The 23,990-nt window shown below is 38.8% G+C and overlaps 1 protein-coding gene across 10 annotated transcripts in view; it reads right to left on the bottom strand.

Annotated features, from left to right (window-relative positions):
- Positions 1-7,170: 7,170 nt before the first annotated feature.
- The window catches only part of LOC110055540 (whey acidic protein-like), a 36,867-nt gene continuing 20,047 nt past the window's right edge, over positions 7,171-23,990 (bottom strand). Inside the window, exons 5-14 of one of the 10 annotated variants that reach the window (XM_089284838.1) lie at positions 21,772-21,903; positions 20,990-21,013; positions 20,724-20,744; positions 17,553-17,684; positions 16,482-16,505; positions 14,951-14,974; positions 14,085-14,105; positions 13,218-13,376; positions 9,062-9,085; positions 7,171-8,041 (exon numbers count right to left, since the gene is read on the bottom strand). In XM_089284838.1, coding sequence (XP_089140964.1) covers positions 7,914-8,041; positions 9,062-9,085; positions 13,218-13,376; positions 14,085-14,105; positions 14,951-14,974; positions 16,482-16,505; positions 17,553-17,684; positions 20,724-20,744; positions 20,990-21,013; positions 21,772-21,903 — 689 coding nt within the window. In that variant the 3' untranslated portion in view covers positions 7,171-7,913. Of the gene's footprint in view, positions 8,042-9,061; positions 9,086-13,217; positions 13,377-14,084; positions 14,106-14,950; positions 14,975-16,215; positions 16,237-16,481; positions 16,506-17,552; positions 17,685-20,723; positions 20,745-20,989; positions 21,014-21,771; positions 21,904-23,990 lie in introns of all 10 variants that reach the window. The other 9 variants (XM_089284839.1, XM_089284842.1, XM_089284843.1 and 6 more) reach the window with 9 other exon arrangements.

Here is a 23,990-nt window from a genome sequence, read left to right as displayed (position 1 = left end):
GACGGTGATTTTCAATCTTGTTTAGCCTGCGCAGACTTCAAAAGCGCTGTCGTCCTGCCTCAGTCCATTTCTCAAGGGTTAAAACTGGGAGATTTGTCAATTAATAGGTTAGAAAAACAGTGATGTACTTGTTTCGTCGGTTGCAAAGAGAAGGTGTTTTTAAATTTCATTTCTGCCGACCTTTTTCCAAAAGTGAATTGAATTTACTGTAGGCAATTAAAGTTTTGTCGTGATTTGTGGTCGAACCGCACGAACTTTGCCAGCTTTAAGTATCTTTCTTCATGCCCGAAGCTAGGAATGATAATTATATTTTGCTGTACGTAGTGGTTTCTAGGCAGCGAGCTCATCATTTTAGCAATTTTCCATCCTGTCCATGATCAAGATTAGGTCTTTTGCAGCTTTGATTCTTCCGAGCTCTAAAAAAATTACGCTGCTGTAAGGCTTGGTGTAAAATTTAGGGATGCGAAGAATGCCTAAAGATGAAATTCCAGATTCATTTCATTATATCGTGTTCAACTCGAAAGTTGCTTTACTTTGAGTTGTCGTCGTGTGTAAAGGGTTAGGAATCCGAATATCCTTTAAGCGTGAACGACCCGGTAGAAATCCGAATACTCTAAAATAGGTGAATCCGGAAACATTTACGAATCCGGAAAAATCTCGTCCAGTGTAAACCTAGTCTTAAACTTTTGTTTAGCGACGTGCCGTCGTGGTTTCCCTAAGCTCCCTATTAAACTGCCTAAAACCGAATGAACGGCAGAGTAATTAACAGCCAAACGAGCACAAAAAGACGCTGAGAGTGCAGAAAACATTTACGCTATATAAAATGAGTTTTCACCACATTTCGCTATTGTTTTCTCAGGTTGTTGCGAGAAAGTCGCTCGGGCTGTCCACTTATCGCGCGAGCAACATCTTTGGAAGAACTGGGTACCATGTCTAATATATAGATTTAGCCAAGCCTAAAAGCGGAACTCCCGGGCTGGGTTGTTCAAAGTCCAATTAAGGTAACCCAGGATAAGCGAGAATTTTGATTTGAATTCTTTAACTTTGCGGTGAGATTTTTTGTTTATATTGTTTCGGCCTTCTGTTTTGGTTTAAATAATCTCAAGGAAAATTTACACTTCGGTTAACTTTTAATCCGGGGTTAGCGGTAACCGGCTTCCGAACAACCCGGCCCTGGGGTCGGTTTCTTGAAGGTCCCGAAAAGTTTTCGCACCCGGAAAGCCGTGGCAAAATCTCAAACCTTCTGATTACAGAGCTGTTATTTTCACATATTCTTAATATAAACAGAGGTTCCATTCCGTACAAGAAGCTTCAGGCGTATACACCTCTCTGTCTTTAAATACCGATTAACTAAAAATGGCTTTTCGGGCCCGAAAAGTTTCCGGGGGTTTCGAGAAACAGGCCCCAGATTACAGCAAGTTAACCTGGTATGAGCATGCGATCCAATCGAAAACCAGCACTTGGTCACGTGACCTCGATGAGCTGTAAACTTGAGCCCGCGATTTGGTCTCGTGATACTGGTCATTGGATGCCGCCTCGCGCCCTCGAGCGATACCGCTAACCATGAGAAAATCAACTCGTGGGTTTCCTTTTCTTTCCTATAAGTAGCGCGCGCCACGATTGCCTGCAAGACGTCAGTATTGGTCGCGCGTGCAAAAATGACGCAAGTAACCCTAAGAAAAAACGAAAACAACTTCAGGACTTGAAAGGCGTTAAATCACTTTGGTATACGTAACAATAGTTTCAAGCTCGAGGAAAAGGTGGTTGTTATTCATCGTGGTAGATGCAATAATAAACTGTATTATCGTTTGTCTCACGATATAGTCACTTGAGATGTAGATCGCGACGTTTCGACTTCTTACTGCTAGTCTTCTTCAGGCGATAAGGTCGACTGATTGCACGGTATCATTTGTATCACAAAGGTCGGCTGTGATTGGTGCATTTCGATCCTCCTATTGTTCCATTGTTCCGGCGAGTAGCTGTTCCCTCAGCGGTCCGCTGTTGTACCGTTCCCCTATTTAAACAATAGAGTGTTTCTGTCGAGGAACTATCGGCTGATAGTTGCCCTGCGAAAATTTGATGTTCTTAAAACAAATATTTTCCCGAGAAGCGAAGCTTCGAAGGAAAATATGCTAGTTTTAAGAACATCAAATTTCCAAGGGGCAACTATCAGACCGATAGTTCCGAGACAAACACTCTATTATCTTTATTGTTCACCACTACATTTTCTTTCGCGCGCCAGTTCAAAAATCATATCTATATCGAATTATTTTCATCTTTTAGATGAAAGCCGTGAAAGCCAAATGTAAAAAGGAAAGTAAACAAAACCCACTTAATGCAATTTCATTTGTTTAGTTTTTTTATAAGCTCACTTGTTTACAGAAAATTTTTTACAGACGAGTACTATCCATCCGGGTATTTTCCTCGGACGGGCACTATTTAAACAATAGAGTGTTTCTGTCGAGCAACTATCGGTTGATAGTTGTCCCGCGGAAATTTGATGTTCTTAAAACAAATATTTGCCCGAGAAGCGAAGCTTCGAAGGCAAATATGCTAGTTTTAAGAACATCAAATTTCCAAGGGGCAACTATCAGACCGATACTTCCAAGACCTAAACACTCTATTGTCTTTATCGTTTACCAATAAGTTTTCTTCCGCGCGCCAGTTCAAAATTCATATTGAATTATTTTCAACTTTTTTAGATGAAAGCCATGAAAGGTCATTAAAGCCAAATGTAAAATTTGAAAAACAAAACAGACAAAAACTCACTTAATACATTTCAATTGTTTACTTTCTGTAAGCCCACTTCTTTACAGAAACATTTACACGGACGAGTACTATCCATCCGGGTATTTTCCTCGGACGGGCACTATGGGCGCGTCACGTGATCAATTTAAACCAATAAGAATCGGAGAAAATTTAGTGGTGAACTATAAGGGCTGATAGTGCCCCTCCGCGGATGAACACTATCACGTCACGTTATCAACATAAACAATAAGAATCGGAGAAAATTTAGTGGTAAACTATAAGGGCTGACAGTGTCTCTCCGCGGATGACCACTATCGCGTCACGTGATCAATTTCAACCAATAAGAATCGGAGAACATTTATTGGTGAACTCAGGAGCCATAATCGGGGACGGAGACCGTAAGCGCGCGCCATTTCTAGTATTGGGGTTGTCCCCATGATATGGGACAATAATTCTATTTTTAGAACAAATTGCGCCATCGCCTGCGGCACACGCGCGTACATGCTACGAGAATTTTTGCGGATGTCGCGCGGGGGAAATGGCGTCCGAAATTCCCGAAATTTTTTATGTTTTTGGCCCACAACTCAACGCGTTTACGTCTGTTGGAATTTTGCTTAAGTATTTTCGTCGTAAGCTGCTCCAGTTTGAGTGAAGTAAGACAGTGTCGAATTTAGGTATGTTCCGCTGTAAGCTTATATATATCGCTGACCAAGTTGTGTTCCGACGGATGCTTCTTTTACATGAGCTTGACATTACTCCACTTTAAATTTCACATATGTTGAAGGTTAACCGCTTTTCCATTACACAGCAAAAAACTAGCTGGATATATTTAGATATAGCAGAGCTTCAGGATTTCATAGTTTCCTAGTTTCTCTTGCCACATGCTTGCGAGGAATTTGTCAGTCTATCGCGACCGAAAAGTAAAACAAAATAATTGCTAGTTTGAGTTTCGCTTGAATTGTAAGCAACGCTTGATGTTTCATCAAGGCCCAATAACTTTACGTCCGTAGATACTGCTCAGTTTTATTCGTGTAAAAATCCAGTAAATTCTCTGTTGTCGATGAATGAGAGCGCCCGCCGATGCGTGTTTTGTACAGTCAGTAGACATGACAAATTGTACTTCCGCCGCACTTTCGTGTGAAAGCGTACATCGAACTCAAACAATAACTCTACAGTTTTTAAATATGTTTAAGATTGATAAATGTTTGAGAACATATTAAAAGCTAAGCTGAAAATATGTGAATAAAGTAGAAATAGTCAGCAAAGTTACGGTGACGCTTTCTTTAATCAACTTGGAATAACGATTTCGATTTGGTTGATCGAGTTATCAAAACTCCTTGTCTATTTTCATTTTCGCAGTGTAAAACTTCACTATGCTTATGTTGAAGAAACACACATGATGTTAGTAGCCTTTTTTGCGTTCGTGAAATTTGTTACAGCATCTCAGCACGAAAGATAACGAAAGAAATCTTGGTCAAGATTTGTTGACAATTGAAAACACCGACTCGGACTTGAAAGTGCACGAGCTGCACTATGCAAATGAGCTAATTGTACGCGTCAGACTTTCCTTTCAAAAACTTTTGCAAACTCACCAAACAAGCAGAAACAATAAGAAACCATCAAAACAGGTTTTTGTTACGACGAACCATTGTCTGAGAAACTCACAAATTAACTCGATACCAGAGTAGAGAGTTTTCTCGCTATATTCTTAAGACAGAACAAACGCAAAAACATACGCGTAAGCTCACAACTAGCGTGAGCAGATCTTATTATTCATTCCCAGCGCGAGATTGAAGTCTTGTTTTCGACCCTGAGAAACCCACCTTTTCCGTTAGCTCAGAGCATAAAACTACATATAAGCACCCTGGTTCGTATTCCCTGCCATCGCTGTGAAAAATACACAAGAGAATCTCTCAACTCTCACCATTTGATCACGCAACGTGACAACATCCACGCGAGAGCCCCCGACATGTGCGTGAATCCGCGCGGATATATGACGTCAGGATGGCGCAATTTGTTCTAAAAATAGAAAAATTGTCCCACATCATGGGTGCGCGCGAATCCCGAGACTTACGGTCTCCGTCCCCGATTATGGCTCCTGGTGAACTATAATGTTGTGTATTTTGATCGTGGGCATCCATGCCTCAGGAACTTCAATTTTACCGTTTTTTTTATTATTATTTTATTTTTTGGCGTTTTACCTTATGTCCAAACAGTCTCGGAATCTCTTCGCCGCTGCCTAGAACAGCAAGGCATTCGCAACGTGTCCTTTTGAGCTACTTTTGTTTTCACATTTTCTTAGTTTGCGAAAAATCTGTCTCACAGATTTTTAATTTATCTGCATAAATGTTAAATCAGAGCCAATTTCTTATTCCTGAAATTTTGAGGTGGGGTCATGCGAGTAGATTTTGAGAAAACGTCATTTAACCTACTAGGGCCCAGTCTTTCCTTAGGTACTCGGTCATTCATTTTGGCCATTTGTTGACGTTTAAATTGTTCAGGTTTCACCTAGAATGGTAAAAGACTTTAGCAAACAGTAAATAAAGAAAGGAAAACTATTTTGGAACATTTTTCAAAAGAGTTAGAGGTTGGGCTGTTATAATCCATCAAAACTGTAGTAAGCCACCTTTCGCCAGCAGATTATATTCTCACACAATTTTTAAATTGCTCTAACGTTTTCGTGGAAACGCTTGAGAGGGTTGCAATACTCATTTTATTTCCCATTGTCTTGGAATGTTCTTGAAGAGTTAATCAAGTCGGAATAACAAGACTGCAATAAGGGACCCACGAAACAACAGATAAATAGAGCCGCTCTTAATAACCAAGACCTTTATAGACAGAAACTCATCCAATTATTGCAAAAGAACAGAGCATAATCTTCCAAGGGAGCTTAGAGATTATTACTTGTACCAGCTGTACACTTTCAAGTTCAAAATTGGAACACGACGCTTGTAGCCTACTGATAATTCATTCCTATTTTTGTCATTTCATTTTTCTTAGTTAATCCATTTTAATGCTTGTGTTAAATTTCTCTTGTTGAATTTTTCAAATTTTTGACGGGAACATCTATCTGAGTTTTCGCGCTATAGCCTGGTTTTCACTAGCGACGCAAGCACAAGCGCAAGCACAAACACAAGCAATAGGGATGACCCAAGTAAAACGAAATTCGACGCAACCACAAGCACAAGCAAAACCATCCGAACCTTCCGGTATTTTAGAAAACTTCCTAGGCGCGAGGTAATCCGGGTCCAGTGTTTTCAGTGGCCAAACACAACCTCGTGTAGCAAATATCCTTGTGTTTGTGTTATGCCTAAACGGTATTTCGTTATTACTTGTTTCAGCGCAAACGCAGGCATAAGCGCAAGCACAAGAAAAAGGAAATTTTTAATCCTTGCGCTTGTGCTTATGTCCGTGTCAAGGCTGTTTTCACGGTGAAATGAGAATCATTCTATTTGCGCTTGTATTTGCGCTTGTGCTTGCGTCGCTAGTGAAAACCAGGCTTAATACGAGACATTCAATGTGGACAGTTCATTGAGGATGCGTCAGTCAGTCATCGGATGCAGATGTATTCCTTCTTATAACATAATCTGCATCATTGCAAATAAGCACTATTGCTTCTAATGATTAGAACCTGTGCTACGACAGATACGAAATACCACTTAAAAACCACCCTTTATATTTGGCCAAAACAAATCAGGAAACGCATTTCCCATTTAGTACAGCAGCACGAGACCCCGAGGAAAAAGTACAAAATCAATAAGGTACAACATTTTACACTGATCATACATACAAGTTAACAAAACGCGGACTAACACGAAGACTGACTAGCCTAGAATGAAAAAAAAAAAAAAAGAAAAGAAATGAATCTCCCACCAAAAGCCTAAATAGTCTCTAAACGTCCCATGACTACCTGCGAACTCTCTATCTTGCCAACAGAATAATGATTTCTGACTAATTCGTCCCTTAATCGTCAGAAATGGAACCTTCTGCTACATTGGGGAGACCTACCGGGAGACCCATTATCAATCTGTATAATGTTGTTGGACCAGGTTACTAAACATCTGCATTCACCATAGACAAACGGCTCTATTGTACTTTGTTCAAACTCGAACGTGTAATGCCCTTCAGAAACAAGAGTGAGTTTGATAGTCTGGAAGACCGAGATCAAAAGAGTGGAGAACACGTACCGTGGCTGTAATCCTAGTTTAATTTAGCAAAATTTAAAAATGTTCACAGCGGGATGCTGGAACGCAATTAGCAATGGCACTCAGCGGACACGCTGTACTCCTTGAAACAAATCAAATAGAAGAAGTCTGCATGCAGGCTATGATCGTTACTGATATCTGTCACGATCTTTCTATCTCTTGGATAAGAGCTAATTAATTAATTTTTCAAGGACCTTATTGACAACAAAACACAACGTGAAATTATCTTTATTTTATTTTGTTTACCAGATGTCGCGTGATTTTGAAACAAGCTCTCTGCTCGACTCAGAATAGTGAAGCAACTACGACATTTTGTACAGACTGCATTTGTGTCAATGTTCAAGCTCCCCTCCTCGCGAGAAATTTGATCTCTCCTGTGTTTCCTCGGGAAGCCTGGAAAAATGGCGTATGTCTAGAGGTTTTTTCACACAAAGATCCACTCCGCTGTTCCACAGAAACTTTATAACATCAACGGTAACACTGTTATCCGTGCAGGCTCACATCGTTGGCAATTTACCTTCCACCCTTGTTCCTTTCACTGAAGAACCTTTGAATATCGACACAAATGCCTCGATTCTGTAGAAAACGCTTTTGCAATTATTTAAGTGTGAAAGGTAAAAAAAAAAAATAATAAAAAATAAATGGACCTAATGGAATGTAACCTACGAGGACAAGACAAGGACACTGTCCTTTCGCTAAAGATTTGCATAAAACCCTTCTCGTTCTCAAAGTTGAAAACTAAGAAACCTTCAGTTTTATTCACGGAAGAATAGCTACAAAAACTACAAATACTTTCTTAAAAAAAACCTGCAATAAGGGAGAATGACTTCCGCCTTTCTGTAAATCATATTTAGAGACAATAAATTTTCAGAACCTAATCTATAATACAAAAGTTTGACTGCCGTGGCTATCGACGTCTGGTTTATCTTTGAAATTGAAGAAATTACCCAGCTTTTGGAATTAAAAATGTTCGGCATTGTGGTTTGTGACTTGTGATGGGTCTACACTCGGTGTATTCATCAGACTTGTTGCTGAGATCTTCTGTGCCTTGTTTGTTGCTGGCTCATTCAGTGGTGTTGTCTCAGAGGCTGAAAAAGATGATATAATGGATTAAGTCACTGATAGTAAATTTGACGAGCCTGGAAAGTGACTATTAAGGAAGTAAAAAGAAAAAAACAAACAAACAAACAGAATTTTTAGGGATGAAACCAAACATGAGTAACGAGAGGCCACTGTATTCTCAGGCAAATTTTCATGGACTGAATTAAATTTTTGACCCGCCAGGAGCAGTGATAGGCGACTGTTTTGGTAGGTTAACCTTAACAGAAATAACTTAATTTTGTGTTATTTTTCTCTCATATCGCAATGACCGCGTTGGTTTTCAGCCAATTGGGCAATAGACGTTGAATGGATGACCAGTTAGGAATGTACACGTTAAGAAATTAAGTCATCAAGGTTCATTTATTTCGGGTGATATTTCGTTCTATTAGACTCAGTTTGTTTTTTGTCAGTCTGATCAGACTCGGGTAGTCCGACTGAACCGATGTGGGTGTTATCTTAACGTGATCCTATCCAATCCAACCTGGGTTTCGTTAACACCCCTTTTGTTATAATGAGGGGATGATGTAAACACATCCCTAGAAAAAGAGTCTTTCGCGTTTTTGGTAGCATAATCACAGAACCCTTTTCGAGATGTAGAGTTTGTGAAGAAACTTCAATGGCATTTGACAAAAACATGATGTAATCTTAGCGCAAACATGATGTATTTGGCATTTCACAAATACTGACAAATTGTGTTGAATTGTATTTCACTCTATGTCTTGGTCTCTCGTATACTTTTAAGATTAACCAACATATTTGAAGCTCATTATATAGTTTCTTTCACTCGCTGTTCATTTTGTGGAATATTTCGTTTTGATCCTGATCGATAAAGGCACGTAAGATCTCTGCCGTTTTTTTGTAGACTCGCTCTCTTCTACTTTGCTGACCACAATAAAACAACCGCATAATTACCCGAATGAGGAACAGCGAGAAATTAAAGCAAACGGAACCATTGAAGATTTTATTTGCGTTAACCTTCGAACGTGAACAAAATATACTTTACTTACCTGTGGTTGATACCTGATCAGGCGCTGCAAATAATCGTAATGTTTGGATTAAAATTCAAACGGAAACACCTTGGTAACAAATAATGGTATTCTCTACTTAGGTAGTGTAGAAACCAATCCCCCGCCTAGCCCCAGTCCGCGTGGCTATGCATAAATATTTCGACCTTCGCGCGAGTTATGTAAATCGCAAAGTATTTCACTCGAGTCCACAAGTTATAAGAACGTTACGTTCTTTATGCTCTTTCGATCGCCGTATTCCCAAATCGTCAGGTGGTGTCCTCTTTCTTCGTTTGTCTCGTATTTCCTATGTTATTTCCATTGTTGTAATCAGTTGTTCCGCCCTTAATGTATTATGTTTGTTACCTTTATCCTAGAAACCACTAATAACGACATGTGAAATTACGTTAAGAGTTCGAGTTGTTCACAATTGAATTAAACTTCTTTACGACCTAAATTATTGCCGGTGCGTTGGCTACACGTAGATAGACTAGACCAGGAGCCATAATCGGAGACGGAGACCGTAAGTCTTGGGATCCGCGCGCACCTATGATATGGAACAATTTTTCTATTTTTAGAACAAATTGCGCCATCCTGACGTCATATATCCGTGCGGATCCACGCACATGTCGGGGGCTCTCGCGTGGTTGTTGTCACGTTGGGTGATCAAACGGTGAGAGTTGCGAGATTCTCTTGCAGATTTTTCACAGAGATGGCAGGGAATAAGGCAAGGAATAAGATCCAGGGCTCTTATATGTAGTTTTATGCTCTGAGCTGATGGAAAAGGTGAGTTTTTCAGGGTCGAAAACATGACTTCGATTTCGCGCTGTGAATGAATAATATCTGCTCGCGCTAGTTGCGTTTGTTCTATAAAGAAAAGTTATGTAAGAAAACTCTTTACTATGGCATCGAGTTAATTTGTGAGGTTTCCCAAACAATGCTTAATCACAACCAAACGCTGTTTTGATAGTTTCTTATTGTTTCTGTTTGTTTGGCGAGTTTGCAAAAGTTTTTGAAAGTTGTGGGCGAAAAGCATCAAACATTTCAGGTATTTCGGACGACATATCCCCCGTGCGACATCCGCAAAAATCCTCACAGCATGTACACGCGTGTGCAGCACGGGATGGCGCAATTTGTTCTAAAAAAGAAAAATTGTCCCATATCATAGGGACAGCCCCAATACTAGAAATAGTGCGCGCTTACGGTCTCCGTCCCCGATTATGGCTCCTGACTAGACTGATTTTATTTCACCTCCCCACCCTCCCGCAAAAAAAAAAAAAAAGACAAAACAAAACAAAACAAAAAAAACAGCATCTAACAATTAGTCAAAAATGGCCAAATCTAACAAAAGAAAACATAATTAACGTCTAATAATGTCTAATTGAGTGCTAACTATTTCACCAGTTAGGTAAAACCACTCTATATATGAGGCCTAATTTATAATAGTAATTGGACCGAAACCGATGTTATGTGACGAAAACTCATTCGAGCATGACAAAGAAACAAGCAGTTCTCAAGTCAGAACGAAAATATTCTACTTTATGTTTAAAAGTTCAATTCTCGTCGCCTGAATCAATGATGGAAGGCCTTCCTTTCTTCTATGGTTGAGGCTGAGGCTCAGGACCTTGTCAAGTTCTTGCGGCGCCATTTGTTTCAAGATATTTTCAAGATGGATATGGCGGGACTGCACTAGCTTCGGAAGACGTTCGTTCATTCACTGTTTTGTGGAGCCGGACGTATTTTGACTATGTTTATTCACAGCAACAGAGTCAAGCTCTTGTGTTGCTTCGTTCGAAACTACCGGAAACCTGGAAACATTTACCTTCTTGAGATGGCTCTGAATTTGTTGTTGTGTGGTTTTCATTTGTTTATGTTTTGCTGGACTCGGTATCATACGGATCTTGAGCAGATGTTGAAGACAAATCGCCAAAATATTGTTCAAAATGGACACTGAAACCTTGAAATATGATTTGTTGTTTTGTTTTACTGTCCCATTCTCATTGGCTGAGAAAAAGATGTGAAATATTTGAAGGTGCATCCTGTGTAATGCTGCGATGGATTTCTTTTGAGTTGTGAAACTCCCTCGAGTGCACGATGCCCAGTGGATAGCAAGCTTACGTATTTTTTTCTTTTAAATACCGTTTAATGGCATGAGTTTAAGGGAGTCCAGCTCGTTACCATCCCCTTTTGTTTTTGTGACCTCGGCGTAGGACTCAGTATTCGGAACCTTGTCAAGTTCTTGCGGCGCCATTTGTTTCAAGATATTTTCAAGATGGCGGCACTGGCACCAGCTTGGTAAGACAGTTCGTTCATTCACTGTTTTGTGGAGCAGGGCGTATTTTGACTGTTTATTCACAGCGACAGAGTTGAGCTCTTGTGTTGCTTCGTTTGAAACTACCGGAAACCTGGAAACATCTATCTTCTTGAGATGGCTCTTAATTTGTTGTTGTGTGTTTTTCGTTTGTTTTACTGGACTCGGTATCATACGGATTTTGAGCAGATGTTGAAGAAAAATCACCAAAATATTCGTCAAAATGGACACTGAAAGTTAGAAACTTCCATTAAAGTAGGTCTTCAGCCTGAAGGAGCTCGTAATCAGAAACTGTAATTAATTAAATTCGTCAATGTTTGTGAAAAAAAAAACAAACAATAACAACAAAGTTTTGGTAATAGTAGTTGCAAACTTTTCCACTCAATGGCTTTTTGCCTTTCATTTTCCTAAAATTTTATTGATTACTTTAAACTAACCTTGAAATATGATTTTTTGTTTTGTTTTACTGTCCCATTCTCATTGGCTGAGAAAAAGATGCGATTTAGAGCAAAAAAAAGTGCGATTCGTGAATGAAGCGCACCACTGAGAGCCAGTCAGATTGCAAGGATAACCAGTGATTTCAAAATGGATTTTAAAAAAATTGGATACCCACGTGCTTCGCACGTCAATTGCGCGCGCTTTAATGGCTACCTTGGCAATGTTTCCTACAGTTTTCAAAACTTATGAAAAACGCTAAAGACGTGTTCGCTTAAAAGCAGTTTTTAAAAGGCATTTTTAAATCCTTAATTTGATATAGATACGATGAATTAGTATAGACTGATTAATTAGTAATTGGACCTCGTGTCGTACAATTCAGAGAAAAAACGGCCTCGAGCTCCGCGCTCGTTCCATTTCAAAAAATTACTCCCCCCGATTTCTCCCTGAATTGTTCTCCACTCGGTCCAATTACTATTACTAATGATTCGATGGGGAATTTGTGAGCGAGAATGGACTAAACTAGAAGAAAATCGCGGTACAGCTGAAGCTAAACAAAGTCAGTACCCCTTAATAATACATATATGAAAAAAATAATCATGAGGTTTGTCCTCTTTTTGTCTACCGTCCAGAATTGCTTTTCTTTATCCATCAATAATTTACATCACATCTTGATTTTGGTTTTCAGGGAGTAATTCGCGCTTGAGCAAACTAAAGTACGTTTAATAATAGAGGTGGCGAATGGTCCTTCAAAAACTCTGGGTGTCGCAAAATATTAGTCGAATTTCACGGGTCTCGCAGTCTCGTTTTTTAACCGTTATGTAAGTCTCGCAGTCTCGATTTTTATCCGAAGCTGTCTCGGAGTCTCGATTTTTCGCAAGACGAAGGATCTCGAAGTGCCGATTCGTTCGTTTATCTGTTTTTATAAATGTGTTCCTCTCGTCATTTGATGTTGAATTTCAGTGTTAAAACTTACAAATCTCCGAGAAAACTGAGTTAATCCTAACTTCTCCTAAATTGTCTGAATTCCACAAAAAGTTACAAAACCTACCGCAACGTCCGTTTTGGGGCAGAAAAACAGTTATGTTTTTCTAAGATATCATAACGTAGTAAGTTATTATCAAATTTCCAGTTCCAGTCAGTTTGAAGAAGCTGGCTTAAAGGCTGAACAAGCTCATTCTAGCTCTCAACTAAATTTAAGAGTCTAAACGTCTCGCGCTCGCACTTAAAACACTTTGAAGTCTCGGTTCCGCGATCTAAAAAGTCAAAATGTCTCGGGCTCGCAGAGAAAAACGCTAGTCTCGCAGTCTCGCAAAGTCTCGCATTTACCATTCGCCACCCCTAATAGTATAGCTCTGACACCGGTTTGATCAAAAACGAAACAAAACGTCCACCGAGCCACTCTCAACTTACCAACACAATCATATTGACAGCCAACGTAACAACACTTCAGTCCTACTGGGCAGCTACTATCGCCATGACAAAAGTTGTCAGGGTCGTCTGGACATTCATCTAGTTTTTCGAAAATTGGACATACGCCTGTCCGTAGAGACAGATCACGTTTAACACAAACTGGTGATTATAAAGCAAAGTTTATTTTCGGTAATTAGCTAGAGAAGAAACGGAAAGCGGAACCATACTGCAAATAATGTAGACAAGCTTTTCAAGATTTCCTTAACAGCTGAATAATACTGTAAGGACTTTCTAGACGTCTATTGTAGCTTCTCAAGTGTGGAATGTTTGGCTGTTTTCCATTTTCATAAACAAACTCAAATCTGCTGCTTGGATGTCCGATTTTGGTAAACTGGAGAAGCTTTGTTATATGAATTCAAAATGGATGAAACAAAGTGGATGTATTAGAGCTGGTTTTCATGCTACGGATGGGTCCTAAATACGGTATTTAAGTGTTTTTTTTAAGTCAAAACTGAGCCAAGCACGTCTTTGAAGTGCACCTAAATTCTCCAAGAGACATTTAACGGACGCCATTACTCGTATTAAAACCAAAGAGACGAAGTCCATAGTATAAACTACCATAATCTTGAATCAGCGAAAAAAGTCAGTTAGGAAGTCAGCGAAAACTCCCTATATTGGACAATGGGCACTGATTCGTTAATTGGATGATGATGATGATGATGATACATTATAGAGTACTGTTAGTACCAGCATAACCCGCTTTACACCAGTCTTGTTTGGATCTCTTACAGCATGTATATTTGATCTTGGAAATCTATGTTATGATTAATTGACAGCTGTTAATACCTGTCTAGATATTTCACTCACCTGCGATTGACATGTTAAGCGCTGAAAATAATCATAAAGTTTGGATTAAATTCAAACTAAGATGAAGTTTATCGTTACTGAGAAACTTAGCAAAATCCTTGAGATGTTGCGTTTATTTACGAGATATATTGTGCTATATATCATACCTAATCGAGTTTGTAATGATACGACGGGTAATTTTTATATGAGCATGGACAAGCCTAGAAGATTATTATAGTGTGTCCGCAATCTTCCGTAGGATATAAGATGGTTATGGGTACATTTACCCACAATTCTTAGCGCACGAAAACCTTAACAACGTTCATAAAAACGTACAGAAGAGTTACAAAATCTTCAAACCTGGCATAAAGAATGTCCTTCGTACAGGGACAGATGTTTTAAAATTTGGTTTTCTTTGTGGTTTACAGGCCGTGTTAGGTTCGCAAGGTATTGTGGTAAAATGTACAGCCGCCATCTTTTTTCCTACGGTGGATTGGAAAACCTCATCACCTTTCGAGGTATTTTACTTACCAGCAGTTGCCTCCTGATCAGGTGATGGAAATAATGATAATGTCTGGATTCAAATTCAAACTAAAACAACCTAGCTAACAAATCTTGGTGTTATATACTTAGATATTTTTCTAGAGAGCTTTTATTTCACCCAGTTAGTCAGAAATAGCCAAATCTAACAAAAGGAAACGTAATTAACGTCTAGAAATGTCTAATTGAGTGCTAAATATTTCACAGGTTAGGCAAAACTATTCTCTATATTAGGCGTAACCTATATTTGATGGGTAATTTGTGAGTAAGAATGGACTAAACTAGAAGTTGATCAAGGTATGGCGGAAGCTGAACAAAGTCACTACCTTTCTAGATATTTTACTCACCAGCGGTTGATACCTGATCATGCGCTGAAAATAATCATAATGCTTGGATTAAAATTCAACCTAAAACAACTTTGGTAACAAAATCTTGGTATTATCGACTTAGACATCGTTCTATATATTATAGCTAACCTTAATTATTATAAGTTACTAATGGATAATTTGTGAGTAAGGAGGAACAAAGTTTGAAGATGACCATGGTATGAATGTTGACAAGCCTAAATCTGTTAAATGTTATCAATGTTTTGTTCTTTTGACTTAATAATACCCTTTTGTGAATGAAACATCTACAACCAACAGTGATGGCAATCCTCGATGCTTGAGGGTAGCGTTCAAAGCCTCTTTTCCTTAACATCGTTTCTGAGAGACTCCGTTAAGCTCTTGCTGGGAGCAGTTAATGATTATTTAAAAGGTCAAAAAGGTGTTTTTACGTTAATTAACTATGAGTGTTCATTGACTCAACGCTACGATCTCATTTGTCATGAGTCTTGAATTTTTTTTGCGCTGTGGCCGGCAAGTTTGCTGCCTTTAACTACACTTGGACAATTAACACGAGCGCGGTCACAAAGAACCGGGTAGACTCTTGTGCCCTCGTGTCCACCAGAATGGTTTAACACTTATAACTATTCTTTGTCTTTTCAATTATTTACTTTTCATTTTTTCTTGGTTTTTTTATAAGTAATTCGCGCACGAGTAAACTAAAATAAGTTTACTGTTAATATGCCTCTAGCATTGTTTTGATCAAAAATGCAATAAAATGTTCATAGGGGGGTACTCTCAACGTACCAACACAATCATTTTCACAGCCAGCGTCACAACATTTCCGTCATACAGGGCAGGCTACTGTGTTAGAGATAGTTTCCATGTTACAGACGTGTCGCAAATACGGTATTAATGTGTTTTGTAAGTCAAAACTGAGCCAAGCACGTGTTTGGGGTGCACCTAAATTCTCCAATAGTCATTTAACGGACGCCATTACCATTTATTTAACCAAAAGACGAAGTTAATTACATAGTATAGACTATTCTTGAATCAGTTAGGAAGTCTTGTAGGTAAAATGCGAAAACTTCATCTATATAGGTGACTGGACAATGGGCACTGTTTCGTTAATTGGATGATGATGATGAGGCATTATAGAGTGCTGCGAGCACTAGCATAACCCGCTTCACACCAGTCTTGTTTCGATCTCCGACGACCAGGAAGTGAGGGAACAGATAGCGCAATCCGAATTTGAACAAAGTTATTACCTTTCTAGATATTTGACTCACCGGCGATTGACATGTTAGGCGCTGAAAATTGTCATAAAGTTTGAATTAAACTCAAACTAAAACGAAGTTTATCGTCCCTGAGAAACTTAGCAAAATCCTTGAGATCTTGCGTTTATTTACGAGATATATTGTGTTATATATTATGCCTAATCTAGTTTGTATTGATTTGATGGGTAATTTTTATATGAGCATGGACAAGCCCAGAAGATGATTATAGTGCGACTGAAATTGCAAAAGCTTGGTACCTTCCGAGGTATTTTACTCACCAGCGGTTGTCTCTTGAACAGGTGCTGGAAATAATCTTCTCAAACTCATTAATAATTCATCAAGTTTAAACAAAGGAAATCATGACCGTGACGGTGTTTGGATATCTGATCTTAATTAGCATAGATTTTTACGATTTTAATTCTCCGTTTTCTCCTTAGTTTTAGCGTCGATTGAGAAGATATATCAAACACGAAAGACCGTGTTTGACCACATTTCCAAACACCTCGAAGTTCGTCAAAAATACTCCGCTGCGCGTCGTATTTTCAACTCTCTTCTCGGAGTTTGGAAATGTGGTCAAACACGGTCTTTCGTGTTTGATATATTACATAATGTTTGGATTAAAATTCAAACTAAAACAATTTTGGTAACAAATCTTGGTGTTAAATACTTAGATATTGTTATATATATTATGCATAACCTTATTTATTATAAGTTACTAATGGGTAATTTGTGAGTAAGGAAGGACAAAGTTTGAAGATGACCATGATAGAATGTTGACAAGCTTAAATCTGTTAAACCTTATCAGTGTTATGTCCTTGTGACTTAATGATACCCTTTTGTCAAGTGAAGAGCATCAACCGACAGTGATGGTAATCTCCGATGTTTGAGGGCAGTGTTGACGGCTTTTCTTCCTTGAAATCGTTTCGCCGGGAACAGTTAATGACGATTTAAAATGTCAAAAAGGGATTTTACGTTCATAAACTATGGGTATTTAGACTCAGCTCGACGAGGTCAGCTGTTAATGTTTCAACGCAGGCGCTCTCATTTGTCATGAGTCTTGAATTTGTTAGGCAGTGGCCGGCAAGTTTGCTGCGTTTAACTACACTTGGACAATTAAACACGAGCACGGACACGAAGAACCGAGCAGACTTTTCAGCCTTCGTGTCCACCAGAATTACTCTATACTTATTACTGTTCTTTCTTTTTTGAATTATTTACGTTACATCGTTTTCTTGGTTTTCTAAAAGTAATACTGGCATGATTAAACTAAAATACATATATTAATATCCTTTTAGCGCTGTTTTGACCAAGAACGACACTAAAGTTTCATAGTTGTACTCTCAACTTACCAACACAATCATATTCACAGCCAGTGTGACAACACTTCAGTCCTACTGGGCAGGTACTATCGTCAGTACAAAAGTCCTCTATGTCGCCTGGACATTCAGCTGGTGTTTGAAAATTTGGACATACGCCTTTTCCTGAAGACAGATCATGTTTAAGGTATCAGTAAGGGGAAAATTTACGATTTTGCATAATTTTACTTTTTTAAGCGGTTGGATAAATCTTGAGGTAATCTTTAAGATAAAAAAAAAAAACTCCACGAAAAAATATTTATATCTGCCGCTAGTTATTGCGCGAGAAAGATTTTTTGCATATTAATCAAAGCTATAACAAAATTCCCGGACGTGATTGGCTATCAGCAGCCCGATTTGAGCATTTATTAAATCCATTTTGAAATCACTGGTTATCCTTGCAATCTGATTGGCTCTCAATGGTGCGATTTATTCACGAATCGCACTATTTTTTGCTCTAAATCGCATCTTTTTCTCAGCCATTGAGAATGGCACAGTAAAACAAAACAACCAATCAGATTTCAATATTAGTTTAAAGTAAACAGTAAAATTTCAGGAAAATGAGAGGCAAAAAGTCATTGTGTGGAGAATTTAGCAACTACTATTGCCAAAACTTTGTTGTTACTGTTGTTTTTTTTTCCAAAAAAATTGACGAATGTAATTAATTACAGTTTCTAAATGACGATTATGAGCTCCTTCAGGCTGAACACCTACTATAATGGAAGTTTCCAACTTTCAGTGTCCATTTTGACGAATATTTTGGTGATTTTTCTTCAACATCTGCTCAAAATCCGTATGATACCGAGTCCAGTAAAACATAAACAAACGAAAACCACACAACAACAAATTCAGGGCCATCTCAAGAAGTTAGATGTTTCCAGGTTTCCGGTAGTTTCAAACGAAGCAACAAAAGAGCTCAACTCTGTCGCTGTGAATAAACATAGTCAAAATACGCCCCGCTCCACCATAGTATAGTATAACTATGGCTCCACAAAACAATGAATGAATGAACGTCTTATGAAGCTGGTGCTATTCCCGCCATCTTGGAAATATCTTGAAACAAATGGCGCCGCAAGAACTTGACAAGGTCCTGAGTATTGAGTCCTTCGCCGAGGTCACAAAAAGAAACGGAGATGATAACGAGCTGGACTCCCTTAAAATCATGCCATTAAACGGTATGAAAGAAAAAAACCCGTACCATCCACTGGGCATCGTGCACTCGAGTTTCACAACTCAAAAGAAATCTATCGCAGAATTACGCAGGATGCACCTTCAAATTCCTTCTCCAAAGACAATGAAAAGTCTCAGCCTCAACCACAGAAGAAAGAAAGACCTTCCATCATTGATTCAGGCGACGAGAATTGAACTTTTATACCTGAGGTAGACTATTTTCATTCTCACTTCAAAACCGCTTGTTTCTTTGTCATGCTCGGATGAGTTTTCGTCACATGACATCATTTCGCATACTAAATGAGACGTAAAGGCGTTTCCGGTTTCGCTTTTTTTTTTTTTAACAAACCGGCTACTAGAACAATACACCAAAAATCTAAAAATTAAGGCGATAAAATTGTGCGATTTCAAACTGGGTCTAATAAAGTGGCAATTGAACCTCGTGTCGTGCAATTTTGGTCTGAAATCATACTTGTGATTTCAAATCGAACTCGCGCTGCGCGCTCGTTCGATTTTGAAATCACGCGTATGATTTCAGACCAAATTGCACTCCACTCAGTTCAATTACCATTATTAATTGGACAGTGTATACGCGTCATGCTTGTAATTGGACAGTACGCGTCATTTTGCGCGCGCCGTTGCAGTGCACTTTGTTGAGTAAACTAATGTGTTTTTCAGCATTCATAACGACGTTTAATCGTTCAGCGCTCAATCGATGGTTTGTTCGTTTCTCGAATTTTGTCATAGTTTTGATTAATTGGTAACAGGACATCGTGTCGTCCAATTCAGTCTGTAATCATACTCGTAATTAACATTTCGGGCATGATTACAGACTGAATTTCTATATATTATAGCTAACCTTATTTATTATAAGTTACTAATGGGTAATTTGTGAGAAAGGACGGACAAAGTTTGAAGATGACCATGGTATGAATGTTGACAACCCTAAAGCTGTTAAATGTTGTCAGTGTTTTGTCCTGTTGACTTAATAATACCCTTTTGTGAATTAAAGATCTACAACCAACAGTGATGGTATCCTTGATGCTTGAGGGTAGCGTTCAAAGCCTCTTTTCCTTAACATCGTTTCTGAGAGACTCTATTAAGCTTTCGCTGGGAGCAGTTAATGACTATTTAAAAGGTCAAAAAGGTGTTTTTACGTTAATTAACTATGAGTGTTCATTGACTCAACGCTACGATCTCATTTGTCATGAGTCTTGAATTTTTTTTTGCGCTGTGGCCGGAAAGTTTGCTGTGTTTAACTACACTTGGACAATTAACACGAGCGCGGTCACAAAGAACCGGGTAGACTCTTGTGCCCTCGTGTCCACCAGAATGGTTTAACACTTATAACTATTCTTTATCTTTTCAATTATTTACTTTTCATTTTTTTCTTGGTTTTTTATAAGTAATTCGCACACGAGTAAACTAAAATAAGTTTACTGTTAATATGCCTCTAGCATTGTTTTGATCAAAAATGCCAACAAAATGTTCATAGGAGGGTACTGTTAGCGTACCAACACAATCATTTTCACAGTCAGCGTCACAACATTTCAGTCATACAGGGCAGGCTACTGTATTAGAGATAGTTTCCATGTTACAGACGTGTCGCGCAAATACGGTATTTATGTGTTTTGTAAGTCAAAACTGAGCCAAGCACGTGTTTGGGGTGCACCTAAATTCTCCAATGGTCATTTAACGGACGCCATTACCATTTATTTAACCAAAAGACGAAGTTAATTACATAGTATAGACTATTCTTGAATCAGTTAGGAAGTCTTGTAGGTAAAATGCGAAAACTTCATCTATGTAGGTGACTGGACAATGGGCACTGTTTCGTTAATTGGACGATGATGATGCATTGTAGAGTACTGTTAGCACTAGCATAACCCGCTTCACACCAGTCTTGTTTCGATCTCCGACGACCAGGAAGCGAGGGAGCGGATAGCGCAATCCGAATTTGAACAAAGTGATAACCTTTCTAGATATTTGACTCACCGGCGATTGACAAGTTAGGCGCTGAAAATAATCATAAGGTTTGAATTAAACTCAAACTAAAACGAAGTTTATCGTCCCTGAGAAACTTAGCAAAATCCTTGAGATCTTGCGTTTATTTGCGAGATATAGTGTGTTATATATTATGCCTAATCTAGTTTGTAATGATTTGATGGGTAATTTTTATATGAGCATGGACAAGCCCAGAAGATGATTATAGTGCGACTGAAATTGCAAAAACTCGGTACCTTTCGAGGTATTTTACTCACCAGCGGTTGTCTCTTGAACAGGTGCTGGAAATGATCATAATGTTTGGATTAAAATTCAAACTAAAACAACTTTGGTAACAAATCTTGGTGTTAAATACTTAGATATTGTTATATATATTATGCATAACCTTATTTATTATAAGTTACTAATGGGTAATTTGTGAGTAAGGAAGGACAAAGTTTGAAGATGACCATGGTATGAATGTTGACAAGCTTAAATCTGTTAAACCTTATCAGTGTTTTGTCCTTGTGACTTAATAATACCCTTTTGTCAAGTGAAGAGCATCAACCGACAGTGATGGTAATCTTTGATGCTTGAGGGCAGTGTTGACGGCTTTTCTTCCTTGAAATCGTTTCGCCGGGAACAGTTAATGACGTTTTAAAATGTCAAAAAGGGATTTTACGTTCATAAACTATGGGTATTTAGACTCAGCTCGTCGAGGCTAGCTGTTAATGTGTTAACGCAGGCGCTCTCATTTGTCACGAGTCTTGAATTTGATAGGCAGTGGCCGGTGAAGTTTGCTGCGTTTAACTACACTTGGACAATTAAACACGAGCACGGTCACGAAGAACCGAGCAGACTTTTCAGCCTTCGTGTCCACCAGAATTACTCTATACTTATTACTGTTCTTTCTTTTTTGAATTATTTACGTTACATCGTTTTCTTGGTTTTCTAAAAGTAATACTGGCATGATTAAACTAAAATACATATATTAATATCCTTTTAGCGCTGTTTTGACCAAGAACGACACTAAAGTTTCATAGTTGTACTCTCAACTTACCAACACAATCATATTCACAGCCAGTGTGACAACACTTCAGTCCTACTGGGCAGGTACTATCGTCAGTACAAAAGTCCTCTGTGCCGTCTGGACATTCAGCTGGTGTTTGAAAATTTGGACATACGCCTTTTCCTGAAGACAGATCATGTTTAAGGTATCAGTAAGGGGAAAATTTACGATTTTGCATAATTTTACTTTTTTAAGCGGTTGGATAAATCTTGAGGTAATCTTTAAGATAAAAAAAAAAAACTCCACGAAAAAATATTTATATCTGCCGCTAGTTATTGTGCGAGAAAGATTTTTTGCATATTAATCAAAACTATAACAAAATTCCCGGACGTGATTGGCTATTAGCAGCCCGATTTGAGCATTAATTGGACAGTGTATACGCGTCATGCTTGTAATTGGACAGTACGCGTCATTTTGCGCGCGCCGTTGCGGTGCACTTTGTTGAGTAAACTAATGTGTTTTTCAGCATTCATAACGACGTTTAATCGTTCAGCGCTCAATCGATGGTTTGTTCGTTTCTCGAATTTTGTCATAGTTTTGATTAATTGGTAACAGGACATCGTGTCGTCCAATTCAGTCTGTAATCATACTCGTGATTAACAAATCGGACTCCCGCTTCGCGGTCGTCCGATTTTGTTAATCACTCGTATGATTACAGACCGAATTGGACTCCTCTCAGTCCTATTACCATTACTAATTACTTACTTGAGAGTTGACAAGTTCTGTCAAATGAATTAATTATCGATGCAAGAATTCACATGACATCAAGATCATGCTGGGTTGACACGCGATTCGCGCGCCATAATCAGTGCCGTATGTCTTCGAAGAAGAAAAAGCGATCTTGCCCGTTTTCATCGGCTAAAGGAAGGCCAAAGATGGCGAAAAACACTTTCGACAAAGAGTGGACCGCTAAATTAGCGCGGAAAGCGACAAAGGGTCGTTTTACAATCAAGAAAAATTGCTGGATGAACTCGATAACCATCGCGATCACGAAGCCAGCGAGCAGGCCGAAATGAGCGCAAGCCGCGCTAAAATACTGTTGCAAGAAACTGTCGAAGCAAAGGAGATTGACGAAGAGAAGTGGACGAAGTTGAAAGGCAGATCGATTGTACAAAATTAGAATCAGCAGTGCAAAATTTTTTTTCTTACCTAGCTAATGTCATTTCTTCCAGCATCTTTGCCCTTGCATCAACATTAGTCGATGAAGTCCGTTTACGACGTCCGCTCCCGCGTTTCCCTTTGTGCACTTGCATTTTCTCGGGGACCTTTTACGGGCCTTCCGCATGTTAACTGACATGGTCATAATTTTGAAGACTAGTGAACCGATACGCAAAATTTCGAACGCTAATGTAATAAATCAAAAGATAATTTCACGTTTACTACCCGTGGAATTTTGACTTCACACATGAAAAAGCGGTTTATTCACTGGTGAATAATTTACCGCGCGCCGTCGCGGAAATTTGTACCTGTTCCATGTTAACTGTCACAGTCCTATTGTTATACAGAAAGTTGATTCCTCTGCGGTGTCTCCCTTGGTGTGATAATCTCATAACACTTGGATGCCGCCGAATTTTATTTTTTCTCTGTTTCTCGAAAGTAAAAAATAGGCGAATTGTAAGTGCATTTCGAGTTCCAGGTCGGCAGCCCCTGGACCAAATTGGCTGAAATTCGGAGAGAAAACGATCGCCGACAAAACCGTGTCTTCGAATTCGTATTGTTCTTTTCAGTAAAAAGTTATGCCTTTTTTTCGCGGGTAGTCCTATTTTTTCCCTTTTCTAACTTTATCCTCTTGTTAAATAATAACAAACGCATGTGCCAAAAATCTGAGACACGGTGTTTGAGGTCAATGTGTGAAGAAACGGACGCCATGTTAATCGTTTTCGCCGACCTAAATTTAGCGGGCGTATACCTTGATTTATGGGTTCGTGAAGCTTTGTAAACATATTCACATTTTCGAAACACGGTAAATTTTTACCGTTTTAAACAGGTCGGGTAATAATCTGTAGTTATGTGCCATTTTTGTTACCTTGGCAAGATCCCGCGTAACCGTTGGTTCACAACGCATACTAAAACCCAGCAAAAACAACAACTAAAAAAAGTCACCAGACATATAGCCCCAAGTTATTGGGCGGGGTGGGGGTGTGTGGTTGATTCACAGATGAAAGAGTCATTGTAGTAAACACATTTTGCAGGTTAGGCTTGTTTTTCGT

Source organism: Orbicella faveolata, unplaced genomic scaffold (assembly GCF_042242905.1).
Source record: "Orbicella faveolata isolate gen_17 unplaced genomic scaffold, um_ofav_v1 contig_13, whole genome shotgun sequence".
NCBI lineage: Eukaryota > Metazoa > Cnidaria > Anthozoa > Scleractinia > Merulinidae > Orbicella > Orbicella faveolata.
The sequence above is the reverse complement of the archived record's forward strand: the minus strand, read 5'-3'. Positions and strand labels throughout refer to the sequence as shown.